General features: G+C 41.8%; 1 protein-coding gene across 2 annotated transcripts in view; it reads right to left on the bottom strand.

The window, feature by feature from the left end:
- Nucleotides 1–1,064: 1,064 nt before the first annotated feature.
- The window catches only part of UBE4B (ubiquitination factor E4B), a 37,139-nt gene continuing 19,569 nt past the window's right edge, over nucleotides 1,065–18,634 (bottom strand). The window contains exons 12-29 of one of the 2 annotated variants that reach the window (XM_069874673.1): nucleotides 17,992–18,075; nucleotides 16,411–16,467; nucleotides 15,928–16,044; nucleotides 15,735–15,833; nucleotides 14,670–14,783; nucleotides 13,493–13,691; nucleotides 13,124–13,262; nucleotides 11,846–11,945; nucleotides 10,980–11,107; nucleotides 10,567–10,665; nucleotides 9,908–10,143; nucleotides 9,116–9,242; nucleotides 8,676–8,820; nucleotides 7,502–7,636; nucleotides 6,929–7,120; nucleotides 4,160–4,334; nucleotides 3,550–3,696; nucleotides 1,065–2,703 (exon numbers count right to left, since the gene is read on the bottom strand). In XM_069874673.1, the coding sequence (XP_069730774.1) occupies nucleotides 2,642–2,703; nucleotides 3,550–3,696; nucleotides 4,160–4,334; nucleotides 6,929–7,120; nucleotides 7,502–7,636; nucleotides 8,676–8,820; nucleotides 9,116–9,242; nucleotides 9,908–10,143; nucleotides 10,567–10,665; nucleotides 10,980–11,107; nucleotides 11,846–11,945; nucleotides 13,124–13,262; nucleotides 13,493–13,691; nucleotides 14,670–14,783; nucleotides 15,735–15,833; nucleotides 15,928–16,044; nucleotides 16,411–16,467; nucleotides 17,992–18,075 (2,355 nt within the window). In that variant the 3' untranslated portion in view covers nucleotides 1,065–2,641. The remainder of the gene's footprint in view (nucleotides 2,704–3,549; nucleotides 3,697–4,159; nucleotides 4,335–6,928; nucleotides 7,121–7,501; nucleotides 7,637–8,675; nucleotides 8,821–9,115; nucleotides 9,243–9,907; nucleotides 10,144–10,566; nucleotides 10,666–10,979; nucleotides 11,108–11,845; nucleotides 11,946–13,123; nucleotides 13,263–13,492; nucleotides 13,692–14,669; nucleotides 14,784–15,734; nucleotides 15,834–15,927; nucleotides 16,045–16,410; nucleotides 16,468–17,991; nucleotides 18,076–18,634) is intronic. The other variant, XM_069874674.1, reaches the window with a different exon arrangement.

Here is an 18,634-nt window from a genome sequence, read left to right as displayed (position 1 = left end):
TGAAATGCTTGATACCAGCTCTCCAGATAAAATTGTTTTAGCCACTTAAGGGTAGCCTTTGTGTCTCTGTGATACCTGCACTGATACATTTTCCAGTGATAAACGTGTGCTATAATTAGAAAACCAGTTCAGCGTGCACTTTGCTATTTATATTCCTCAGGTCAAAGTCTGATATAATGGCAGAACAAATGTAACTTCTGATTCTGAAGGGCGTTGTCTCGGTTAATAAATCCTATACCAAATGTAAATACCTATTCCCCCCCAATCAGACAAGATCAAGAGAAACATTGTGAATTTGTTCAAACAAGCCTTTCAGTTGCTACAATGGAATAAAGAAAAAACTCATATTTTCATTTTATACTAGCATTAAAAAAGAGTAAACTCCACAGAGATTTTTTTTTGGTACAACATTCGAATTTACAGCTCTCTGACACAAGTTACAGCCCTCCAAACGTGAATTATCAAGAACTAGTAGAGAACAGCAGACCTCATGTCTGTGCAGGAGACAATTAAAACAACCAGATTTTTTTTTTTTTTCATTTAAGGATGGATTCTTTCTGCTCATTATTTCCACAGCATCCATATTCAGAAAAGGTGCTGGTGTGTCTACTCATGACCTCTTTACTACACAAGAAAACAGACTGTTGTAGATCACCACATACATTTGTAACATGCTCAGAAACCACGATGGATTTGGATGCTGAATGACAGCTTGCAGATAAAAGCACAGCAGACTCGGGGGCCCTAGAGGGGTCCTGGGCCCATAAAGGAGTTCAAGGCATCTTAGAGGGGTCCTGGGAGGCCCTAGAGTGGTCCCTAAAAGGGTGCTGGGGTCCCTAAAAGGGTCCTGGGATCTGTGCCTTTTGAAGTTGGAAGAAGAGGGGGCTTGGAATTTGTGGAAGGAGTGAAGGTTAAGGAATTAAACCCAGCTAAACATGCTTCTCTGTTCCACCAATCCATGCAGACACGAAGTCCGGAATTGTCCTCCCACCCAACAGGAAAACAAACATGCACCCTGGGGGAGGGTGGGAACCCCACCAAAAAAAAAATCACCTGCAACAAAAAATCCACTACATCTTCACATTTTAATTGAGAATTACTTGCACATCTGAAAGGTCAGCACCGGTTTATTTATAACCCAACCAAAATTCCTCCTGGAGCCTGTCACCAACTGTCACGTAGCTATGAATAGGTACAAGAGTCACCCACTTGGGAACACTCGTGAGTTGGAAGTATCGCTGATATCTGTGTGCACAGAAATTTTTCACATAACTTACCAAGTTATCTCCAGATCCTAAATCCCTTTCAGCAAACCTGAACAAAGCCGCTCAACCATTTGTATGTTTTGTACTTGCCCTGATACACTTAAAAACACAAAGGGAAGATTTGTGCGAGTGTGTATCATTTATTGTAGTTCAAGAGAATCAGGAATTGAACAGAAGACACAGCGAAAAACAAATAAAAGAAAAAAAACCAACCTTTTTTTCAGACTTATTTTTAAAACACTGTGGTTTCAAATCCTTTTTAAAAAGGAAATTCAAGTATCATATGCAGGGGGCAGTAATACAAAAATGTTTGTGAATATTTTTTTTTTCCTTTTTTTTTTTAAAAATGTAATTCTACATTTCCTGCACCCTTTCTGCTTTGGTAAGGCCAAGCCATGGATACAAATTGGTACGCAACATAAAAAAATGACCCCTGCCCCAAACCACAGCCTCCAAGAATAAAAGGCTCTGCTCTCTGCGGACAAGCTCTAATGGCTCAGAACTGTCATTTAGCATATGTATCAGATCTGCAGCATTAAAAGAATGGATTTTATTTCTTTAAAAGTCACTGAAGTCCTGGTATTCCCAAGCAACTCATTCGTGGCAGCTGTTTTAACATATTTCTGTCTCCAGACTTTTCAAAAATACCAGAGCATCTAAATCAACACAAAGGGACATTTCAAAGAATGGATATTAATATCCACATGTGAAGTCTCTGCTTTTTTTTTTTTGAAGTTATCCTTGTGTCTAACACCAATTAAAAACAAAATATGTGCAATATAAAAATATGATCCCAAGATTAACACTTTGTTGCAGGCACAGTTATCGCACAGAATATGTTCTTTTGAGGGCAGGGGAATGATTTTGATTCTCGCAGGGATTTTTTATTTTTGCATTACAAAAAAAAAAAAAAAGATAGCAGTGCAGGTTTGATGGTTGGAGGAGGAAGGAGGGAGGGAAAAAGGGGAAAAGTTACTTTAGCAGCAAAATGTCCAAGGTTCTAACCACAATCAAATTAACGGATATCTGGCTGTAAAAAATAAGGTTGAAGGGATGCTGCCCTGATCCATTCATCTTTGCTAAAATAATTCAGCTGTAAAAACTCCAAAATGTGGCATACTGAAGGACAGTTGTGTAACATAAGCAACTTCCTAGCTTGTCCTCCTCGTTATTGACCATTGTTATCACTTAAATATATGTACAAGAATTAAGCTGCTTTTCTCCTCGTCCACATGCTTCTGGTCGCTACTGCGACTCAGGGCCAGTGGGCGTGTTAATCCCATCAATAGCTTTCAAAGAGAATCTGCTCCACTATCACCAGAACAGCCCACGCCCCGTTCTTCCCACTGGTGTTGGCGTGCACTGCAAGGGAATCTTTAATGGTCAGCGTTCTGCTTGTCTCTCATCCAGGCTTGGATTTGCTCTTTAAGTTCTGGCACTAGTAGTGTAGAGAAGAGAAAAAAAAGTGATTAACTTGACAATTACAATTATTTAGTAATGCTGCTATAAGAAAGCTCCTCACAGCCACTAGCAATTTCTTTTCTAGAAACATGATCAGGATTATTTACTACTATTTCCTTCTCTATCAATATATTTTCCACACAGGCAAAGGCATTACTCATTGCCCACCACAACAATATCTTTTAGCCTAGTAGTTAGGAAGGCAAGGGTGGAGGGTTTTTTCCCCCCAGGAAAAGGGAAAACAGAAGGAACGAGTCCAGAGGAGGCTACAAAGATGATCCGAGGGCTGGAGCACCTCCTGTAGGAGGACAGGCTGAGAGAATTGGGGTTGTTCAGCCTGGAGAAGAGAAGGCTACAAGGAAACCTTAGAGTGACCTTCCAGTACCTGAAAGGGGCTGCAGGAAAGCTGGGGAGGGACTGTTCACAAGGGCTTGTGATGATAGGACGAGGGGCAATGGGGATAAACTGGAGAGGGGCAGATTTAGACTGGACATAAGGAGAAATTTCTTCACTATGAGGGTAGGGAGGCCCTGGAACAGGTTGCCCAGGGAAGCTGTGGCTGCCCCATCCCTGGAGATGTTCAAGGGCACGTTGGATGGGGCTTGGGAAGTCTGATGCAGTGGGAGGTGTCCCTGCCCATGGCAGGGGGGGTGGATGGGCTTTAAGGTCCCTTCCAACTCAAACTCTTCTGTGATTCTATGAACGAACGTATCTGCGTACGCTGGAAGAACTGATAACTGAGACCTCCACCCTCTACAGAACAAACTGCGCACAAATCACTTCCCCCGGCCAGCCGCCCCGTTGCCAACTGTTAAACTGATACCTGGTTCCAGCATATTTTCTGTCAGCGTCTGGCGATTGAAAGGGTCAGTGGAGGAGTTCAGCAGGTGCCTCAGGATGATTGACCTGTCCATAATAGTTCCAGACGGCAGCCTCACGGGATCAGTCATCAGAGTGTCCATCAGGGGATCTGAGGGCACAAGTGTCTCATCATTACACTGCAGACAATAGCTACAGATTTGATCTGCACACAAAACCACAGTACGGAACCGAGGTGTTCAGAGGTCGGTTGAGTACATTGCTGGAGTTACAGAAAATGGTTAAAATAAGCAGTGGAATTCATCCTTTACATTGCTTTTCCCTTTCTGAACTGGGACTAAGCATTAGCTATTTTCACCCCGTTTTCAGATTTCGGGGGTTTTTTCCTTACTGTTTTCAAGCACATGCAAGCAAGAGGTGGAGAGGGCTGGATGGCACCATCCCAGGGAAAAACAGACTCCCAGCTCTCCGTATTTACTTAACTATGTAATTGAAATAGAGCAGAATGCAAAGCTTCATAAACAAAACAGTTTCTATTAATATATACTCCTACTCAGAATCAAAATATTAAAAGAAATCCTTCTTCAAGTCGGTATTTAGAGAAGTCAACTTGCCTCTGAACTCATCCGGAGCATCACTGTAATCGATTTCCGCACGGGCATTCTTGGCAACAATCTCCTCCACCTTCTCTGCCAGCAGTTTGAACTTCTCTATTGCTATGGTCGACTTGATGCCAGCTTTCCTCATCTTGGAGATAACCTCCTCAAAGAGCTCTTTACTGTAGGACCTCTACAAGCAAAGCATAAAGAGACAACTTTGCTGAGCTGTAAAACATGCCATAAAAATTCTGAAGATCTTTTAATGCATTTTTAAAGCTTCAGAAGGAGGGAATAAACAAAACCTCAACATTACATCAGGCAGTACTATGCAGGTAACACTTCATCTAGCATCAAAATGCCAAATTTGGGGTAAACTTAGGCTTTTTTACTAGTCATCCCTGCTGGAGAACTGTTTAGGGCCAGAAAAAGAAGGGCAACATCCCCTACTCCAAACAAGCAAGACACTCGAAGAGGCTGAACAGAACTATTAGAACTGTTTGATAGACTAAACATCTGTCTTGCCACTCCTTGTCGGTGTTCCTGGCTGAAAACGCAGCATAAAATGAAAAAGGGTTTTGATTACTTGTGGTGGGAAAGAAATGATTCTTTCTCCCAATCCAAACAAAAACAAAGGACCCCTCCCTCCCCGATGGTGCAAAAATAGTCAGGCAACTCAGAGGGAGCTCATACTTGCTGGAAACTCGCCAGCCAGCGCAGCGAGAACTGCACAGCTACAAGACTACGACACCCAGGGAGACCAAGCACACGTCCTGTGGTTTCAACGGGAGCAAGCACGGCTTTCACGTGAAAAAAGAAATTGGGCAAGGCCTCTTGAAAGTTGCTTATGTTCTAAAGACACCATTTTAAGTTCACAATACTGTTTTGATATAAGCCTTTTAATAAAAATTGTTATTTACCCTGCGATGCAAGGTTGAATTGAAAGACAAAACAAAACATGCCAAGTCTCAGGGATTTCTGTTTTCCTTGAGGATTTTAAAATGTTCAACAAAGCCCTACTTCTTTCATCTACTCTATATCGCACCAAGAGACACCATTCACTACTTAGGACACACAGTGCCCACCCAAACTCCTTTCTAACCCAGAGAGAACAGAACGATGGCAACATGCCCAGGGCTTTATAAATGTTTTCGGATTCCTCCTAATACGTGCTAGGATTTGCAAACAGGAGCTGTATCACAATGCTTTAGAGACCTTGCCATGATCAAGCAACTTTTTGCTTGTTTTGTTGGTTTTTTTTTTTCTCCCAATACCCACAGGCATTAACCAACTGAGCATTTCCTTGGTGTTTCTTTCCTGGCATTGACGGTTTCCAAGATATTAGCCACTCCCATCCCCTTCCATGAAGGGCTACTTTGTTAATTAAGCTTTATTCCAGTTCCCACACCAGCAGGCTTCTTTCTTTTTAATCCCTGTCTCATTGCTGTGCATTTTGTGGTTGGGTAGCATCAATTAATGATGGATAACTTTCTCACTTTTATATATAATGAATAGCATAAAAAAAATACGTTACACGCTCATTATACACACAGAGACACATAAGGTCTGTTTCAGAAGTGTGAGCTTTGTTTGCAATTGTCACAACGTAAATAATTACAGGATAAAGATCATGAGTTACTCTGCTACCTCTGCTTCACTTCACATGCAAATAGTTTCACTCTTGTACAACAGTTTCCACTAGACTTTCAAGCAGCTATTGACAAGTTGTGTTCCTCTAGATTTTGAAGAGTTTGTCTTATAAGACAGAGGCACGGAGAGATGCGATTCAGCAGACTGACATCTTCACTACAGCAGAGGTGAGTGACAATTTATCTGCCTTAACATTCTGCTCTGAAGACTGCAATGACTTCAAAGGTGTCTCACACGTGTAGTGTTTTGTCAGGTTGTAACACGGCCATTTGATGGCTGTGAATTAAAAGAATAAAATTTGGAAACTTAGTCCGACTAAGTTTGGATTGTTAAATGAGGCTCTTAGTTCCAGCTTTGCCTGTTTCACATGTTCTTGATGAGGAAAGTGGGAGGGAGTCAAAGCTCTGTGTGCTTCAGTTTTCCCACTTACCAAGTTAGGACAAAGCAATTCTGCTAATTTACAAAGAGGCTGTAGCTAATGAGCAACTAACGCTCAGGAAATTTCTTCTGTGTGTGTGTGAAGCGCTATAGATGTTTGTCTGTGTCTGTAGGTTCAGAAAGCACTTTGAACACATGCTCATCCACAAAGAGCAGACAGACAGTGAACAGAAATGAGCTGCTGAAAGAAAAAAACATTGAAAGTTTTTGTGATAGAAACTGTGAGGCAGCCTCTACTCCTCTCTTGTGAGACCTCATCCAGGGTATTGCGTCCAGTTCTGGGATCCTCAGCGTAAGAAAGATACGGAGCTGTTGGAAAGGGTTGGGCAGCCCGAGCGAGTTGGGGTTGTTCAGCCTGGAGAAGAGAAGGCTCCAAGGAGACCTTATAGCGACCTTCCAGTACCTGAAGGGGCTACAAGAAAGCTGGGGAGGGACTGTTCACAAAGGCTTGTGGTGATAGGACTGGGGGCAATGGGGATAAACTGTGTTCAAGGCCAGGCTGGATGGGCCTCGGGCAGCCCGATCCAGTGGGAGGTGTCCCTGCCCATGGCAGGGGGTTGGTTCTGGATGATCTTTAAAGGTCCCTTCCTACCCAAACTATTCTACGATTCTAAGCTGAAACTCTTCTGGATTATTCTGCCAAATCCTGTTTGTCTATGGTGCATTCGCCCTTCCCACTCCCATCTCTTTGGAGCTCACCTGATCATCAGCAATTGCTTTAGCAAAGCGAGCACAGTCTAGCTGTAGGTAAATGTCAGTCAGTTGGTCCAACAGCTTCTTTGGTTCAAACCCGTATTTCTCAGGGTTTTCGACTTTCAGGTCACGGCACTTGGGGCCGCACAGTTGCTGTAAATTAAAGTTCAACATAGCAGCCAATCGCGGTCCAAGTTCCTGTTGAGACCAAAGTAAAACACAGATCACAGCATGGAGGCAGTAATAAAAGATGCTAATGACTAGATCTGCATATAGCAAGATCAGGAATTATTAACTAATATAGCATCATTTTGTAGGCTTGTGGGAAGTATCTTTTCTTTATGCATCCTTTCCAATAATAAAAACTGCAAACAGCTTCTGTCTGGAAGGATCACACGCTCTCAGTGACTCAGGCAATGCTCATTAACGCCAAATAACTTCAACAGCAATTAGATTTCACTGAGTTGGGGAAAGTTAAGAAGAACGGAGACAAAGAGCTACCAAACATTTCCAAGCTATTATTCAACAGTGGAGACGTTAGAGAAGCCAGAAATCAAGCTAATTCTGAGCAGGACTTACAGGTCTGAGAAAAGGCTTTTGAACCTGCTTGGTAAGGATATGGAACATATCAACAGTTTCTGTTGCCAGGGCAAGATATGAACGAGAGACACGCTCATCCTGAGCCAGCTGCGACTGCCGAGCCTGCTGCTGATCCTGGAAAACAAACAGTGAGTGGTTACAAGTCCATAGAATTTCCAATATCATCACCCATCAAAACCTTAACAGCCGTTATGCTAATGGGATCTAGGCAGACAAAGGAACAGACTGCAATTCAAATCCAGATGTGATACATGTTTTAATTTTACGTACAGCTCACTTTTACTACCCAATTTTCCAGAATTCTCAAACGTTAAAGTGAATGCAAGTTTTATCACAAGACTCCACAGCTATTGAGTCTGTTCACAGCCTGTCACTGCTCCTCACAGCTGCAGAGCTGGGTTGTGCTTCCTTTCCATCCAATACCAATACTTCAAAACCAGCTTGAGATCTGAAAGTCAAGCGAGGCTCTAATTTATGCACCATCATCAGTAATAAACATTCCACACTGGAACAATCTGTAGATGATGTACCAGCTCATTTTGTCACTACAGGAATGGCTTTACCTTGCCAGAAGGCACAAACAAGAAGAAAGGCTTCAGAAGAGCAAACCAGAGGAAAGTTTAACAAAACTATCATCTTTTCAAACTTTTTTTTTTTTTTAAATCAGTAACCTTAAAACAGAAATACCTGACACTGGTGGGTCAAGACAGACACTTATTGTTTAATAAGGCTAAGGTCTGAGGTAAAGGACTTCAATTGCCTGCATCAAGTCTACCCAGGATCAATGCATTAACAAAATAAAAGCTTCAAGAAACAGAAGTCAATTCAACTGGCGAGCATCTTCCAAAACCTCCTTCAAGAAGGGTAAAGTCTCCGTTTCTCTTACTGTGCACAGAAATGCACAGTAATTTAAAACTTTATACTACTTCCATTTCACACCCTTGACAGCCACAACATAGCTACGCGGAATGATGGTTTTTTGCAGAGTGTCATCCAGAGTGACCACGGCCATACAGGCAGCAAGAAAAAGCACTGAGAACCTCTTCTCGTGAGCAGCTCTTTGATGCTGTGCTTATTAAAAAGTTTTTTTAATGGTCTTGTATTAAAAAATTAAAAATAAGTAAAGGGCACTTTGAAAAACAGCTCTGTTCACCCTGGGCAGCAGGTCCCATTGTTCTTTATTCTTCATCTCCTCTTGCACTTCATGGATACGTTTTAGGGACTCCAGACTCTCATCCAGCAAGAAAGTTGTGTCATTTATCAGCATGTTGATGTAGCGAACAAACTGCTTCCCAGAGCTGAAAACATTGAAACACAGATATCACGGCAGAGTAGGTGGGTGTGCAGACCAGACTGCAACCCCAGCAACACTCCTTCTGCACTGTCTATTTCGAATAATGATCCCATTCCCCAAGCCAAGTTGATCGTGGTGTCCAGAGCTCAGTTTAAAAAACACTCCAGTTCTACTGGAAGGGGCTGCCATTTAAAATACAATGGAAAGCATTCCCATTCCCAAAGGTCTTGGCCTCCTCAGGTCACTGCCCGAGCAGCTTGCATGACAGTAAGGAGCATCGTGCACAATTTCTTACTCACTTGAACTCTTCCATAAATGTACCATGGTGAGCGATGTTCTGCCAGAGGCTTTTGAAAATGGTGCTGATGTGATAGCGGATAGTAAATTTGTCGTAGAATTCACTAGTGGCTCCAGTATGTTCAACATCTGAAAAAGAAAAGAGACCCCAGAGCTGAAATGAAAAGCCCTTCCCACCCAGATTCACCAACAACACGGTACGTCTCTCCCCTGCTGCCTCCAATGTGATGCACTTCAAGCAGCAGGCTCTGGGGGATGAAATTCAGTTCCCATTCTGCTGTCTCCTTCTCCAACCAACCTCATTTCTGAGGAGAAACCCTCAAAACCACAACTTGCCGTTCTATTCAACTGCACTCTGCTCTTTGTCCCACAGTCCAGAATTTAAAATTAATAAGAAAACTCTGGGAACACTGCAAAATTAGTTGTTTTCATGGGTGCAAAGCCCTTCTTAAGTAACTGAACCTACAGGGCGAGCAAAACCAGTCAGAAGCTTTAAAATCCCAATATTGCCTGACAAAAACAAAAACCTTAAAGTCTATAAGGTAAACACCATAAAAAAAAATTGTCATGTCAATCTACACCGTGGAGTTGTCAGTGCACAGCGGCTTGTAGGACACAGATTCTCAAGGCTCCATCCAACACCATTTTCCTGTTTCCTGAGCATCAAAACCTTATCTTCACAAGGCCCAAGATCTAACTGATCTGAGTTTGTTTTTTTTTTTAAAGGTTACAGCCTTTTGTCTTATAATACTCATAGACTGGATGCTCCAGTGAAACACAGACAAAGCACTTACCTGTGTAAAACTTCATCAAGGAAGGGACTAACAATTTAGTGGACAGAGGATGATTCTCAATCATTTCAAAGAACTTTTGTGTCCGCGGCTGAACAGCTGGATTTGTCATGAACATCACTTCCACCAGCTTGGCTACTAAATAAGGATTTCGGATGTAGTTCTGGTTGCACAGCATCACAACAAGGAACATCACTATGTCCTGAGTACAGGGCTCATAAAGCACCTGAGGAGCATATCTGAAAAGAGAGAGGGAAGGAAATAAAAACCTCAGCCCTGTATTGTCTACGGATTTATCAAATACATCAAGTACGTTCAGATCGCTCAGCGGCAACAGGGAAGTTCAGTCATTTTATCACTATTTCCCATCTTGTTCTACAAAACCTGGACTCTTCCAAAGGGCTTTGCCAGCTGTTCACTACAGGAAGCTGAATTTTAATCTGGAAAGCTATCATGTTTTTTGTTTGCGTAACAGCAAATTTGCTACGAGGCACCTCAGGAACCTAAGAGCAAACCCCTTATCGTCTTATCTTATGGCTGTGCTTAAAAAGCTGAACCATAACTACAGAATAGGGTGCAAAAGTAGTTTCCTAGCCATGTGCACACCACTTAGTACTGCATTTACCCCTATAACATTTCCCTTTAGATATAACTCAACTTACTGTACAATAAAAAATAAAAATTCAGCAACATCTTCCACGTAAAACTCTGGCAACGCTGCAAACACCTTCGGAACTTCAGGAGTTAAAGGCAATTTTATGCTGTAGAATAAGAGACAAACAAGAAAGTAAAATAGCAGGGTTAAGTAGAAAGTGTCATGAGCTCTCGTGTGGAATTATCCTGTGGGAGCACTTTACAGAAGTTCCAACACTGACTTTTTAGAAATCCATGTCAGTACTGTAGTGTACTGAACACACCCGCGGGTTTCTCTGACATAAATACAGTAACAATCACGTAAGAACAGAGATACCCAACAAGAAATGAAATTCTAGAACTACTAAATTCAGTAAACAATCCAACATGACCCAAAATATCTTTGATATGATTAATTTCCACAGATAATGCTGACACTCACTTGGGATAGGCAGGGTCAAGAATGCGAAGCATCAGCTGAATCACCATGCCGTAGAAATTCAGGCATCTCCTGAGGAAGTTTTCATCCAGCAAGCCGGCGTCTGCGCAAGCCTTGCACCTCACCAGTTTCTGCAGAATAAGCACACACAAAATAATCCAGGGCACGACAACACAGAAGGAAAGTCAAGCCTACGCAGGCTAATCGATAGATCTCTGAATTGTGGCAGTTATATAATTGTGGCTTCTTCAATTATGGTCTTATTGGAAGGAAACAGGGCACTTAGCCCCCAATGTATCAAGAAAACATGCACGTAAGTCAGAGCTGCAGAGACAGAAGAGCCTTTAGCAAACTTTATGGGAAAGAAATAGAGGTATAAAAGTGGGAAAATGTGCAATGAACTCATTTTGGTGATCCAGCTCAGAAAAAGTGCCAGTTTATATTAGGAAGAGCTCATCAGGACAGACCTGCAAAAGAAAGGACCTTAGTATATTCATCTTTGCAAGAATTCTGCATGACAGTAGCGACTTGAGAGCTGCATGTCCATCTCGGGCATGAATTGTACATGCACAACTACCCCTGAACAAAGCACAAGCCCTTTGCCTGCCTCTCCAATGAAAATAGTATTTTCCATCTTCCGAGGAATACAGCCGAAGTTAACCCTGGAGTGACTCTAAATTTTAAATTTACCATTAATGTTATACTGTATTGTGATCCCCACCTAGTGCTTTACTCACAGCGCGCTTAGATCCAAGCCCCCCGTTTTCGAGACTCATCAGTGGCAAGTTGTATTTAAACATTAGAACCCAAAGTAAACATATCGACAGGTTAACAAAGGCGTTTAGTCGAGAACTGAATCACTTACAAACCTTGAGCTGTGTCTTGCAACGTTTCAGCATTTCTCGATGCCTGGTAGCCAAAGGGGAATCCTTCCACTGACTTTCATTGTTTTTCAAATCTTCAACAGTCCTGGAAACCACACACAATAATTAATTATCGTGACAGAAAGAGGGCAGGTACTGCCACCTACGAGGCAACTGCCTACTGATCTGCTAGGTAGCAAGAAGGAAAGCAGGGGGGAAAAGCTAATAATTTTCATGGAAGTTAGCCATCAGCATAACAAGAAAAAAAAATTCCCTGAGCTATAAAAACTAAAAATGAAATCACTACCAACACAGTCCAAAAATCCTATAATGAACCGATGGCGTTACTGCCAAGAAACATTTACCAAAATGCAGTGAGTGCAATTATAAACAATGGAAAATACTGATGATAGAAAAACACGTTCTAATTTTAACAGAGTATTATTTGTTTAGCAACTGTAGAAGTCTATTTGAATTTATGCCAAAAGAAAGGGAAAACAGCAGTACCTTCATGTCGACATCCTAACCTGTATTTATGTTTTTTAAAATGGTAAACCATGTGCTGAATTACACGTGCATCAATAACATTGAGAGTTTCGTGCTGAAGGATTCCTTCCTGTCCCCCCAGCCCAAGAACAAGTTATCCCAGCTCAGAAGCCAAGCGGGAAAAGGTAAATCTCTTCCGGGACATACAAAGAGCTCAGGTACAACTAACAATGTCTTGTTTCTAAACTCTCAAGTCAGCTGTAATGACTGATTATCAGATATATGACTATAAATTTATATATACGACTCCTGTGTCAAAGAGCCTGAGGCACTGATGTCAACACACAACATCAACCACACCACAGATAAAGTTATAATGAATAGCGCTAAGCAACATCATGAATCCTAAAGCACTCTGATCATTCTCTTTAAAAGATAACAGAACTGTCTTCTCACCATTTGACCTGCTCGTTTAACTAACACCCTCCATCCCTCCAGCCATGGGGGGAGCTGGATGACCTTTAAGGTCCCTTCCAACCCCAACTACTCCATGATTCTATGATCGCAATAACAGCTGAATTCCCGATTCAAGCCAGTCCCTAAACATAAGCAAAAATCCACAAGGGCTAAAAGCAGCAGAATTACAAATAATTAAGATGATCTGTACTCAGCAATTGTTTTACTCAAGTTGCCATTCTCATTTCTGTTAAGTTTCTAGGACTTGCCATCACAGTGAGAAGACGACATTGCTGGGATGCTAAGACTCTTGGGTGCAGCAGACAATTAACAGCTCCTAACCTGTTGAGTTCCCTGATGGCCCGCAGTCTCCGTATGTACCGACGGCAGCTTGGCAGGATTGAGAGATGATGGGCATGCAGGGTTAGGAAGAAACATTCCGTTGGGAATTTCGGCTCAGAGAATGGAGACGGATCCCTGTCTAGAAAACAAACAAACAAGTGTATAGGTGAAAAAATAACAAAATCAACCGACTTATCTAAAAGTGAGGCCTGGAACTCAACTTCTGTTAAAAAAAGTAAAAGCAGATACAATCAAGAAAACATTTAGGAACAGGGGAATTATTTGCCAGAACAAGTACTTCCCAGTACCTCCAGTATCAAAATCTGAAGGCAGAGTAAATGCCTAACATACCTCAAAGAGAATACTCACAAAGTTCAGCAATCCAGGCAGCAACATCCTCCATTGTTGCTTTCACTCTCGTCTCATCTGTTGGGAGGTCAATACGACACCTGGGGTGAAATATGTACATGGGATCAACTGTTTCCAGCTTTATCTTCATACTCAGTTGCTGTAGTACCCATAAGAAGTTGAGCATAAAGCCATCTGTAGATACCAAACGATCATCTGTCTGTGGAATAAGAAAAGAAATAGTTGAGGACACAAGCTTAAAGGTACAAGGGCATCTTCTGCTGCTTTGACAGTATTCAGCTCAATGAAGTATGCAAGATCAAAAAAAGGGAGAAATGATGAAGAACACGGATCTGTAAGGGGACCTTCCTGAAAACAGGAAGGTCATTAACTTACACGTGCATTATCTTTCTCTGCACTTCAAGCAGTCACTCTCAAGAGCACTAACCAGGCGTAAACAAGACCCAAGACATTAAAAGGGCCTCATTCTAAAATGGTTTGACACAGATATCGACAGCAACAGCAGAGTTTCAAGTGGCTGCTGAGCTTCAATTCGAATTTCTATCTCAAGTGTAGAGTTTCTATCACTTCCTCACTCGAATTTCACAGAAATAGTCCTAGTATTGCTTCCAAGGGTTTGCTTTGGAAACAGGGGCTTCAAGACAACAACTTTAGAGGTTCTGGACTCACATACAGGTTTTATCAGAGGAAATAAGTGCAATGCATTAATTAACAATGGCAAAATAACATCCCTCGTGTTTCACTGGAACCATGCCAGTTCATATCTGCATAATTTCTTTCACAGAACCCGTACAAACGCCACCTAGCAACCTTCCAGCTGGAAGACCAGTTTTTTAAACACAGTCAATTGGAATAAATAAAGTCCCCATGGATCGGGGAAGGGGGAGTGCACAGTGCTGGGGGGCAGGGGAGCACAAAGCTTTAAACATCTAACATAGAATCTCTGTTAGTCACACAAGAGGAAACACCACAAATGAATCAAACAGGTAAAACAGACTCATTTCAGAAATGGGAAATGTACTGAGAGACAAAGAGTGATGACAGGGCTTCTTGCCTGTTGTAAAAGGCATTCAGAACTCTTTTGTCATCCATTCAAGGGCTACCACACATGAGCCATCTAGTGGTGTCTGTGCACTCTAGATCCATGAATTACAGGAAGAGCGGTCCTTTTATTTACCTGCATTTGTGCCTTTTTCATGTTGGCATTGACAATAGCTGCCATGTAATTCAGAGCTGCTTCTCGAGTTTCACCATTCAGTAAAATACTGTGCAGAATCTTGAACAACTCTTGCTGGAATTGCAAGTAAACATTCTGTCAGGTTGCACGTCCTTCTCAACGTCGCATTCCTGCTTTCTGTTGCCCTGTATTTTTATTATGTTCTATAAATTCCACAAAACTAACTGCAACTGTCATGGTCTCATGTAATTAGTTACAAAGAAGATGCCTACAGACTGGTGCAACACACACTAAAAGAGGAGGCATGTTTATACTCAGCCCTTCATGTGAACTGTAATCCACGACTAATAGTTCTGCTATTTTCCAGGCTGGCTTACAGCCTTAGAGAATTAGAATCATAGAATAGTTTGGATTGGAAGGGATCATCCGGTTTCAACCTGGCCCATCACACCCAGCCTTGAAAACCTCCAGGCATGGGGCAGCCACAGCTTCTCTGGGCAACCTGTTCCAGGGCCTCCCCACTCTCATGGTGAAGAAATCCCTCCTTACATCCAGTCTAAATCTGCCCCTCTCCAGTTTATCCCCATTGTCCCTCGTCCTATCACCACAAGCCTTTGTAAACAGTCCCTCCCCAGCTTTCCTGTAGCCCCTTCAGGTACTAGACGGTGGCTATAATGTCTCCTCAGAGCCTTCTCTTCTCCAGGCTGAATAACCCCAACTCTCTCAGCCTGTCTTCATACGGGAGGTGCTCCAGCCCTTGGATCATCCCTGTAGCCTCCTCTGGACCCGTTCCAACAGCTCCATCTCCTCGTTATGCGGAGGATTCCAGAACTGGACACAGTCCTCCATAAGAGGTCTCACAAGAGAGGAATAGAGGGACAGAATCCCCTCCCTCAACCTGCTAGTTGTAGCACTGTAATTTTTTTCCTAATTTCCTTCAGCCATATCCAAGCAGATCTGCTGTTTAGCACAGAAACCAGATTAAATTAGATGATATTCTTGATCTATGTAAAGACCAAAAATCCCACAATATTTTTGCGTATTTTCAAGCATGAGAACACTTACCCTTGCTAATTCCAGGTAATGTTGCAAAGACTGGCTAACAACCCGGGTGTTTTCAAGAGTAATTGCAGGCCCTGAGAAGTACTTTTCAACTACTTTGTTCTGAAAGTAGAATAAAGATTGGTGAATGATTAAAATATATGGAGGGGGGGGAAACCCCATTGCTGTACTATCAACACCTTTCTGTAACACTCACATCATCTTCAGCAAAGACAGAGAGGCTGAAGAAGGCTCCAAGATAGGAAAGTCTTTGCAGCTCTCTTCCCGCACCTGGGCTTAAAGATTTAGGCAACCACAAGGGCAAAGAGACAACCTAGAAAATAGGAGAAATAGCAAGTTGCTCAAAGCTGCCGTGTCAGCCGCACTGTTTTATCTACACCGTCACCTTTCAGTGTTTGCCACAGGCCCTCGACTCTTCAACACGGAAGTCATGCTGTTAGCTAAATGGAAACATCTCAGTATTTTAGCAATCTGAGCAGGTCCTGTTTGTCCCAATTTTCCGAAGTTCTCATGGAAACAGACTCCCTTTACCACTTCACATTTTAGCATGAGATACTAGCGTTGCCCCGTTTAGAGTTCTGGGAAGCATTATCAATGTGGAACACAGGATAAAACAACAAAATAAGTTACGTGGTTCTTTTAACTTTAAAAAAAATAAAATCAGACTGGATGCACTTACCAAACTGCACATGGGGTGTGTTTTCCCAAACTTGATTTCACAAAGTTCACATAATGCCTATAAAGAAATCCCCAAGAAAAATTACTTTTGTGGGTAATTCCTTAGTAACCTGTCCGCAAATAACAAGCCTAATGTGGTAAGCTGCTGAAAGAACTTTTTCCCTTAATCAGTGGAAAAACTTCTATCTCCTACAACAGTGACGAGGTCCAAAAAGAGCTAGAGAACACCCTGCTCCCATTTTAGCTCTTAAATCTGTTCCAAGTTGTCTCTTAAAAGCTAACATGTCTCACAGGATAATAAATTATTGCAGTTATTACAAAAATTAGCTGTGCAAATTGTTTGTCTGTTCAGAACATAACAGTGCCTTTACTGGCCTCCTGAACTGCCACATGGAAGTCCATAACAATAATAAATAGAGCAATTGTTCCATACATACACCAAGGCCTTTGTCTTTTGAATCAGAGTGGAAAAATGTCAGATGAACACAGAAGCCAGAAACAAAGAATCCTATCCAAGATCTCTAACTCAACTGCAGCACAGAAAAAAGAAAGTAGTTACAACAGACGATTCTGCAAACACAAATACTGTAGGCTTTCACATCTCCTGCTTCTCCTGTGTTCTCATTCTGCTGTTACACTAGCAACTATTCCATCCTTTTGGTGCACATTGTGCCAGAGATGATCAAAATGGAATATAATTTTCAAGTAGCCCTTACTGGTAGCCAACAGAGTTCACAATTTAGACTGGGAAGAGCAATAGAAGAGACACAGAACCAGCAAAACCTGTTATTTTTGCCAAAGTACCACAGTTGTTTGGTTGATTTACAGCATCCCAGTCCCACAAATTTCCCGAAGTACAAATTAAACCTGAGATGGAACAGCCTTTTTTTTTGACACCACACACTGAGGATTGTAAAATCTCAATGCACTAGCTGACAATGCTCTCAGTTCAGCCAAGAATCTAACTTGCTCTTTCGTGGCCAAGCATGCTCTTTAAGAGACTTTTTTGTTTTGTCAATAAAAGCAGTAGGTGGGAAACAGATCTAGGGACTAAAATAAGCACTTGAATAAACCTAAACTTCTCAGCCAGGGAATATTGTGATTTTTTCCTACAGTAAAGAGTCACCAATTCAAATAATTTTGTGTTTAAAGCAAATTATTTTAGTTTCCCACATAGAAAAAAAGTGACACCGACAGACACTAGTATGGATATTGGGCCTTATTTCCCAGGCTCAAATTGGGAGAAGCTTAGCAGGATTTTATAACCACCCACAGTATTATAACTAGTACATGTGATGAAATCCATACATCTGATTAATCTTATGCGAACACATATAAACATTAGAATAGCCCACTACACAAACTCCGTAAGTTAAGCTTAAGATACCACTGCCCTCAGACTCCACTGGATTTTTAACAGTCTTTTATACACCTCATACCACAATAAGCTTCCAACATACAGTTTAATAGTAATCCCCTAAAAGAAAGCCCCAAAATGCTGAAGTGTATTCATTATCTTGTACAGAATCAGCTTAAGTTATCAGTAATAATAAAATTGCTTCTAGTAATGAACAGTCCTTACCATAAGGGGGTATTTAAAATTATCACTATCAAGGGAGCACTCTTTGGAAGCTACAGCCAGGCCTTGTAAGATGGGAATAAAGATCTGTAAAAACAGAAGAAGATTACTTTAGTTAAGAACAAGAAGTAATCAAATGACAGCGCTTGAAGTACCTGTTCATTCTTCAAATACTGCAAGTTACACAAAAGAAAAACTAAGATCTTCCTTTTTAATTTATATCAGTTAAGTCTGAATGCTTAAGAGAGTATTCAAAGCTATAAACCAAATTCCTTGGTAGAGTGTAAGCAACGCAGTGACTTGAGACCAAAGCATAACTTACCCATAAAAACCTATTTCCAAGCACTTGTATGTATTTTTTCCTGGTCACAATCCGACCTGTTTCCAAACACTGACTTTGCAAACTAAACAACCCCAGAGACACCTACAGTTGGGTTTAGACCCAGTACTAACAGACACAAGCTGAAGGTGACAAACAGCAACATCAGCACTGCCAGATATCAGGTGTTGTCCCATCCAGTAGCAACTGCACAGGGAAGCACAAACCCAGTCGTACAGCATCGCTATAGATGCCGTCGCACAGCAGCAACTGCATATATCACATACGCAAATGAAAACATGAGTTCGGTAGAGGTCTCCAACAACT

Source organism: Phaenicophaeus curvirostris, chromosome 22 (genome assembly GCF_032191515.1).
Source record: "Phaenicophaeus curvirostris isolate KB17595 chromosome 22, BPBGC_Pcur_1.0, whole genome shotgun sequence".
NCBI lineage: Eukaryota > Metazoa > Chordata > Aves > Cuculiformes > Cuculidae > Phaenicophaeus > Phaenicophaeus curvirostris.
Note: the sequence above shows the minus strand (reverse complement) of the source record. Positions and strands in the feature narration are given on the sequence as shown.